Source organism: Mytilus californianus, unplaced genomic scaffold (assembly GCF_021869535.1).
Source record: "Mytilus californianus isolate M0D057914Y unplaced genomic scaffold, xbMytCali1.0.p SCAF_35, whole genome shotgun sequence".
Classification (NCBI taxonomy): domain Eukaryota; kingdom Metazoa; phylum Mollusca; class Bivalvia; order Mytilida; family Mytilidae; genus Mytilus; species Mytilus californianus.
In genome coordinates, this window is record NW_026262685.1 from 1,920,967 (window position 1) to 1,930,627 (window position 9,661).

Sequence of the window (9,661 nt, forward strand, 5' to 3'; positions counted from 1 at the left end):
AAGTCAGAACATAGATATGCATTTAACTGTTTTTTCTTGTGTTTTATTTAATTTTTGTAGTTCTCTCCTGTAATTTTTGTTTAATATTCTATGCAATGCGGCATTTACACTACCCATGCAGGTGTGATGAGATTGATATGTGATAAAAGAGTCCTTTTGTGTAAACTTCAACTGCCGGACATAGGGATTACCAGTACTTACACGTTTGTTATAATCTTTATATTTTAGATGCCAGATGTTACTGAGTCCATGATCCTTAACCTCATTTTCATGATTAAAAGAAACTGCCAGAAAAAAATTGCATTTTTTTTTTGTCATGGGAAATGCTCACATATTATGAGTAAAAAGATAACTATATTTGGTATATGGGATCCTTGCAAGGCAGGATTCAACAGACTTCATCTCATGTTATGGATCAGTCATCAAGGTTAATTTTTCCTGGTCAAGTCCGCATCTCAGAAACTATAAGCAACAGGTCAACTATATATAGTGCACAGAATGATTATAAGGTGTACTTGTCTGATTGACAGATTTCATTTGACCATTGCCTTATATACATTGTTCACTGGTCACTTATTTTTTTGTGATTTGGTCTATTTCTCAGATGTATACCCCATCAAACACAGTTCTGTAGGGTATAATGTTGTTGACCCGTCTGTCAGTCCTGTTTTGTCATTGCAACTCCTCTAAAACCACACTACAGAATTTGAACTTTGTAGATAACAAGCATTCTGATAAATATCATGTCAATATCTTCAAGCATGACTAAAAACAGTGTGGAAAACTGATTATATGAGTGAATTTTTCAAGTCCAAGGACCATAACTCTGCACAAAATTATTAGACCGAAACAAAAATTTGAACTTGATCTGTAACTTGTCATGATAAAACTATATACCAATTATCAATCAATATCTTATAAGCATGATGAAAAAAACATTAGATATGATTAATAGTTCTCTAAAACTAGATATGATGTAATACAGTGTATATCTATTTTCAAATTATAATCAAATATAATTAATAGTTCCAAATATTTTTTCTTTCATTTGTCACAAACTAATATAGATTTGTAACTTATCTATAAAATGTCAACAACTTTTATCTACACAATGTAATGTATTGAAATATATACATTAATAAAAAAAAGATTACTATCTAATTAAAATTTTTCTCTTTATAATTTTTTTTTAAATATATAGCATTCAGATAGTTAGTTTATACTAAATAACCAACAAACCTGCCAAAAAATTCTTCACTTAATTTAACAAAGAATGTCTTTTAAAAAATGAGTTATCTCCCTTTGTACAGAAATATGGTTTAACATAGTACTCTTAACATTAGATATGGTCCAGAGTTATGGTCCATAACTCTGGACTAAATCATCAGACCGGAACAAAATTCGAACTTGATCTATAACTTGTCATGATAAAACTATATACCAAATATCAAATCAATATCTTCAAGAACGAAGAAAAAAAGTGTGGAAAACTGATTTGCCGGACTGACGGATGGACAGACCGACAGACGGACGGAGTGCAAACCTAAAGTCCTCTTCGACTTCGTCGGTAGGGGAATAATAAGGACATACTGTTTAGATGTGCATATCGACAAGAAATTATTATTCAATTTTTGTTGAGCCTTCGACTTTTGTCGAAAAAGCGAGACATAGCGATCCTACATTCCGTCGGCGTTGTCGTCGGCGGCGTCCACAAATATTCACTCTGTGGTTAAAGTTTTTGAAATTTTAATAACTTTCTTGAACTATCCGGGATTTCTACCAAACTTGGACAGAAGCTTGTTTATGATCATAAGATAGTATCCAGAAGTAAATTTTGTAAAAAAAAATTCCATTTTTTCCGTATTTTACTTATAAATGGACTTAGTTTTTCCGCCAGTTAACATTACATTCACTCTGGTTAAAGTTTTTAAAATTTTAATAACTTTCTTAAAATATCCTGGATTTCTACCAAACTAGGACAGAAGCTTGTTTATGATCAAAAGCTAGTATCTAGAAGGAAATTTTGTTAAAATTTTATTCCATTTTTTACGTATTTTACTTATAAATGGACTTTAGTTTTTCTTCCAGTCAACATTACATACAGTCTGCAGTTTTAAGTTTTTAAAACATTTATTAGATTCATAAACTATCCTGGATTTTTACCAAACTTGGACAGAAGCTACTTACAATCAAAAGATAGTATAGAGAGGAATATTTTTATTAAATTTTTTTCCTCATTTTTGTTGAGCCTGGGATTAACAGCAAAAGTAGGCGAGACACTGGGTTCCACGGAACCCTTACGAATTTTTTTTCTAGGAGTTATGCCTAATAGAAATTTTGGCTTGAATATACTACTGCAAGTTTGTCATCCCAAATCCTATGAATTCACACAACAGAACTTCGTGAAACTTTGTAGTTAAAATGGACATACTTTTGTTTAGTGGACAATTATCATCACCATTGTATCTGTTACATGTTGTTAACTTGTTGTATTACCGTTAACTTTTTTTAAAGCTTAACATTTTAAAAACCTTTAATATATATAAGGCTGATGATTGTTCCGTGTAACCAATGTTCCATGTAACCAAACTGGTTTGCATTGCTAAAACTAAACACACCCGCGACATCGTGGGTCCGTGACTGAAGTATCTAATTTTGTATTAGCCTTATTTTTAGTCTGGATTTTGAGTGTTGGCATTGTCATATAATAAAGTCATGTTGATTATAATAGGCACGGTTTTCTCTGATTTCAAAATCTTTCTGATTGAACCTGTCGACCTGGAACTTATCAATTTTTTGTTATATTATTTAGAAAACAAAAGAGTCTGGAGTGGTGTAATTTGTAATCAACACTGAGCATTATCCTATATAAGTTATATATAAAGTTGAATGTATTGTTACTTATAAAGTCAAACTGATTAACATACTACAACCGGAAACAATGTGGCAATGATTGAATTTAGTAGTGTCAACCCTATTTAATGATGAACTTCAGGTGTGATTATGACCCGTGTATATAGCAAATCAAATATAAATCCGTTTGGTGGTGCACCTGACAGGGCAGTAAGTCGACTGAGCATATAAGACACGGATCGATAACGGTCTCCCAATTTGGATATTTTCCCAAAAATTGGTATTTTCTGTGGAAAAAAGATTGTTTCAAAGACAAATTTAGGAAGTACAAAACACTACATTTATACGCCATATCACAAATATTTCCGACTTTGTATGGTTTCAGAGGAGTTGGGGTGCAATGAAATCGGTCTCTTCCTTAAGTAGTATAGATAAATCATAGAACATTAGAGGGTAAAAACAGCAAAAAACTTTTTGAAAATCACTGTTTATGTTAAACCCAAACTTCATGGTTTTCAAAGATGCACATAACACAAGGCTTACACATAACTAAACATGATTTTTCATTCACCTATCATAAAATGATCTCACAACCTATTTATTTATCCTTTCATACTTTGTAGGATTGTTTGCCAACATGACTACTTCACCATATTGATATGCAATTTTGATTTACAATTTTTATGGGAGTTATGGGACTTTAACGATTTTGTTTAGTATAGCAAAATTGGTACCTTGTGAACCCAACTTCTCTAAATTTTTGACAGAACTGTCATATTAGTAGGATAGTTTGCCATCATATGTAATTGGCAATATTGTACCACCATTTTGATTTGACCCTTTTTACTGGAAAGTCTCATACTCAGTTCATGATTATTTGCCATCATGTTTAGAGGACCATGTTAAACTGTCATTTTGATTTGACCAATTTTGCTGGAGTTTTGCTTTCATCATACCAATTTATTTATTACTTATACAGTGGTGAGGTACATTTCTCTACAGGGTAGCAATCATGTTTGGCATTGCACAAGGTCGTGTTTTTTCTCAGAACAGCTTTGACATCTTTATACTTTGTCAGATGGAGGTGTATGTAAGGATAGTTTAGTCTTCTTTTGTCTTTTTATTATATCAGGGGTGGATCTGGGATTTTTAAAAGGGACCTTATTTCAAAAATTAAAATTTGTTTAATATTACAAAAAAAAAATGGCAAATCAAAGACAGAGGTGAGCACTCACAGGCATGTCCCCGCCACATTTTCTAAGTTCCTGTCCTAAGCCAGACACCTGTAATCATGTGGTTGTTGTTGGATTTCTGCTGATTTTGTTTGTGCATAGTTGAAATTTATATCAGGCCATTAATTGGAAATCTATTTTGAATTGTTTCCAAGTTTGTCATACTGGGGCTTTGTATAGCTTACTATCAGTATGAGTGTTGCTCGTTGTTTAAAGCCACATGGTGATCAGTGATTGTTCACTCATTGGCAATCAGACTTAAAATTCTATAAAAATATTTTTCCATCACATATTTCTCAAATACTGCTAAACAGAATTATGTCAAGCTTATATCAGTAGCTAGGCAGAAATTGGTTTTTGCAAGTAAGGCATTTCGGATCTGCCAACACACTTGCTTCCTGTTTTCAGCTTCTTTGAATTATGTATGTGGTAATGTTTAACACAATAATGCCTGCTTCTATATTGTTCTGTGCTATGTACATAGCACTTAACAACTGATTTGACAGTTTGTTGTTTTTCTTTGTTGTTACAACACCCTTCCATTGGAGGCAAGGGATTGAGTACTCGACGACATTCTGTACATATTTCTCTAAAGCCAAGAGCCTATTATCCAATGGTTGTTATTTATTCCTGTCTGTCATTATTGTTTTTCATTATTTGTTGAAGAATATATATGTTTTTTTTTTCAAATAAAATGAAAATAAGTATGTTTAGCTTTCTGTAGCCTACATAGAAAGTAGACCTCAGTACTCACGTGACCCACAAGCGTGCCTTGATCTGATAGAAACTGTTCTAGGCTTGGCAGTATATAAAGAAGACCATTTGAACCAAAAATCCAGACTAGCTTTTCTAAATGCTGCAATGAGAGTTAGTCGTTCGTGCATCATACATGTTTAAACCAAAACACACAGTCAGTAGATATATATCCACTGATTTAAAATGTTGATGTGAAGTTCTAGACATTTGTACTCAGTAGGCTAGACCAAGAAGGGAACCATGCCTCTTCAAAATTGTCAGTTTTCCCTTATTAATTTTCAAAATTGAATTCGGGGTCAAACTGCACATCAAGCAGAAGGGACATAACCATAATCTTAGATTGATGGAACATGTATACATTTTGAAATCAATATCAAACATCCAACCTTTAAAAGTATGGAGAGCCATTGGAGTTAAAAACAAGATTTTGAGTAGATGTTGTAATATAACAAGGAATGGGTTACATGGGAAAAGTATGGACACATTAAGTAAATAACTTTATGCAGTACATCAAATTCCTGAAAACTATAATGAAAAAAATAATAAACACAGCCACTATAATTTAGGGCTATTGTAGCTGCAGTAATCTTGTAAAATGTAGATATCTTAAGGAAAAGCGTTAGTAGTGATGATGAAACATGTCGGTTTTCTTTGACAAGGCAAACTAGAAAAATAAATAAAAATAAAGTATTGGACTAATAAAAAATAAAAATCTTCTTAATAATTGAGATGAAAAATTTTGTCTTTTGCATAACTACAGCTGTCATATTTTTACACAAGGAACTAGCATACTTGAAACAAATGATCAGATTAATGAAACAAAAAACATTTTTCTAATGTTAAATATGAATGAAGTGGACAAAAATTTGTAAGGGTTCCGCGGAACCCAGTGTCTCGCCTACTTTTGCTGTTAGTCGCAGGCTCAACAAAAATGGGGAAAAAATTATTAAAAATTTTCCTCTAGATACTATCTTTTGATTGTAAGAAGTTCTGTTCAAGTTTGGTAAAAATCCAGAATGGTTTATGAATCTAATAAATGTTTTAAAAACTTTAACTACAGACTGTATGTAATGTTAACTGGATGAAAAACTAAGTCCATTTATAAGTTATATACAGAAAAACAGGAAATAAATTTTTACAAAATTTCCTTCTAGATACTAGCTTTTGATCATAAACAAGCTTCTGTCCAAGTTTGGTACAAATCCAGGATAGTTTAAGAAAGTTATTAAAATTTTGAAAGCTTTAACCACAGAGTGAATGTAATGTTAGCTGGCAGAAAAACTAAGGCCATTTATAAGTAAAATACGGATAAACAGGATTTTTTTTAACAAAATTTACTTTTGAATACTATCTTATAATCACAAACAAGCTTCTGTCCCAGTGTGGTAAATATCCAGGATAGTTTAAGAAAGTTATTAAAATTTGAAAAACTTTAACCAGAGTGAATGTTATGTTAACTGGCAGAAAAACTAAGTCCATATATGTGTAAAATACGGATAAACAGGATTTTTTTTTTTTACAAAATTTTCTTCTGGATACTATCTCATGATTATAAACAAGCTTCTGTCCAAGTTTGGTACAAATCTAGGATAGTTTAAGAAAGTAAATAAAATTTGAAAAATTTTAACCAGAGTGAATGTAATGTTAACTTGCAGAAAAACTAAGTCCATTTATGAGTAAAATACGGATAAACAGGATTTATTTTTTTACAAAGTTTACTTCTGGACACAATCTTATGATCATAAACAAGCTTCTCTCCAAGTTTGGTTGAAATACAGGATAGTTTAAGAAAGTTATTAAAATTTCAAAAACTTTAACCACAGAGTGAATATTTATGGACGCCGCCGACGGAATGTAGGATCGCTATGTCTCGCTTTTGCAACAACAGTCGCAGGCTCGACAAAAATGATACATGACCCTATCAAATAATAGTCTTTATTGACAATTTATCTTGCTTTTGCACTATAAATTTAAGATTTCGATACCTTATTAGGGACTTCGGTAATTTGGGGTATAAAGTACAGGTATTTAATGTACCCAACTTTACATCAGGCTGGATTATGTTATAAGCTATAGGAAAGTATTTCTAAATATAATTTGTTGTTATTTTGTATCCTTAAAGGAAATATGGATGGAAAATGTAAAAAAACATCATTCCTTCATTTTCATGAAATATGTGCATATTGTGATGTCACAACAATGCAAACCTTGTAAAATCATTTTCTAGGGACAAAAAGGACCTTCTTTCCTCTTCAGAGCTTTATTTCCTACCTTTGTAATTTGAAAAAACAGAAAAATATACCCAAGTGTTTTTATACTCATTTACATAAGACATTATCCACTAGACAGGCTAGACCTGCTTATATCATTACTGAGAATACATTTTTTGATAGGAAAATAACTTAATTAGTGTTCTTGTAATTTGCTAGCTCTTTAAAAAAAACTTACGAGTACCTTTGAAGGTAATGTTCCATAAATATGGGTCGGTCACTTGTGTCATTATCCATGTTCTAACAGTTTGTTTACCATTAAATATGTACACATAAATTCAGCAGCATCAAAATAAAAATATAAAAATAAGGATGACAAAAACACATGGATTAAAACTTTAATTTTATTTCAACAAAAGCACTTATTGTAAATAATAGTATTGCATAAACATTTAGTAAGATTCCATATTTTTAAAATGAAGCATTAATACACAACATTAATACATGCAAATAATTATAGGTTAAAATCTTCTTTCAAATTCCTTTTTTTTTTGGTGGACAGCTGATATGATTACAGCATTCTACAAAATCATGAACATATGCAACTATTAACCTAAGTAAATTACTAACCTTAATAAAACCAATTGCAGCTCATTCAGCACAACATTACCCAATTAGAAATAAGATACATTGCACTGGTAAAGGACTGAAATAAGACCAGTAGGTTCCATACACCATATAACAAAATTATAGTGTTGTTTAGAAAATTGTATACAATACTTATCATACAAATTTGGCAGAAAAATATTTTGAAATAAAACCAAACTAGGTTTCAATTTGAGTGCATAATTTGGAGCAGCTTAAAGAATGACCTTGGTGTTAAGTCTCCAAAATGTAGTGCATCAACATCGTTCATATCAATAACATTATTAACAGGATTCCTTAAAAAATCATAGCCCAGCTGGCTTTTTTTATAAGATCTCTTTAGTCTTATCATCATAACATTTATTTCATATTTATTGTCTTGTTATAACAAATATGTGACATTATCTTTTCTTGTATACACATGGGTCTAACTGTATGTTAGGCGTTAGTTCTCCTGGTGAACCAATCTTCTTAAAGTCAGCCAGTATAAACATTGCATTACTTGTGTCCTAAAACAAACAAAAATATCACATCAATTAATTAATCATTATAGTTTGTCTTTATTAGTCTATCAATTGAGATTTTATGTGTTTTTCTGAAAAGTTTCTTACAAAAATGAGTGCAAAGAAAAAATACTAGGATATTCTGCTGATTACGTTATCTTGTCTTTCTTTAATTTTCATATGAAAATGCTATTGCAACAATATCTTATTTCGTTTTCTTAAGATACACCTTAAGAGGGTTGCTGCTCACAAGAAAGCTAATAAACCAAGAACTCCAAGTGGTGAAGTGGAAATCATCCCTTCGTAAATTTTAAGGATGTTATCACGAGTTGGTTGACCGTTATGGAATATCCGTTTCAAAGATGATACCGGATATGTTCCAAATGTTGTAACTACAATCCCATCCCATTTACCCTGAATGTGACCTACTGAATTAGACTTATTACTAGGTTTGTACTAACATTAACAACACGAAGGGTGCCATATGTGGAGCAGGATCTGCATACCCTCGAGATCACCCCCAATTTTTGATGGGGTTTCCTGTTGCTCAGTTTTCTGTGTTGTGTTTTGCGTACTATTGTTTGTCGTTTTCCTTATTTAGCCATGGCGTTGTCATTTTAGTTTTGACTTATGAGTTTGAATGTCCCTTTGGTATCTTTCACCTCTCTTTTAAAACCACAAGAAAATATTTAGAAGATACCTGTTATGAAAACTGACTTGGGAAAGGTATTATTTCATAATGTTGCTCTGGTTTATATCAAAACTGAAGCACTGGGTATATTGATATTTATCAAAAAAGGAAAAGATTCACTTTAGGCTAAATATTGCCTTGACTTTCAACTTTTTCATGTTAAAATTTTAAAATGGCAATAATTTTGTTCTTAAGATATATTTTAAAGGCTACTAGGTTAAACAAATCTCTTCATTAGAGTACATTCTAGGTTGCGAAGTCAGCACATTTAAATATACATGTATTGTCAAAAAACCATGCTTTTTTTGCTTGCATTTATCTGACTTGAAAGCTTGAGCATGTTGAGGAAACCTTAGGCCTCAGCCCAGGATCTTAAATGTTCTGTAACCAAAATTTGCCAATGATAATATTGAATCCCTAGACACAGGGATCAGTAAATTATGTTAAAAACAAATTATTGAAAATTTTACCAAAACTAAGGTTTCAACAAAAATAATGCCTAATTGAGGGGTCATTTCTTTATAATTTTTAATGTGATAAATTCAAAAAAGAGTTATTTTGTATTAATTAGTTATATCACAACTATTTCTTTTTGAAATTTGTATAATTTTGGCGGGATTAAATAAATCTAAATTTTAAGGCCAATTAAAACCCTCTGTAAGCTAAGTCCTTTGAACATGCAATATATAGCATAAAGATTTATCTCAATTTGACACATTTACAAATTGAAAATTTCAGTTAATAATTATTTTCCATTTGAAATAAATTTGG

The 9,661-nt window shown here is 31.3% G+C and overlaps 1 protein-coding gene across 1 annotated transcript in view; it reads right to left on the minus strand.

Moving 5' to 3' along the window:
* Positions 1 to 7,441: 7,441 nt before the first annotated feature.
* Positions 7,442 to 9,661, minus strand: part of LOC127736698 (ribosomal RNA-processing protein 8-like) — a 54,371-nt gene continuing 52,151 nt past the window's right edge. The window contains exon 10 of the mRNA XM_052247282.1: positions 7,442 to 8,205. Within this exon, the coding sequence (XP_052103242.1) occupies positions 8,098 to 8,205 (108 nt within the window). The 3' untranslated portion in view covers positions 7,442 to 8,097. The remainder of the gene's footprint in view (positions 8,206 to 9,661) is intronic.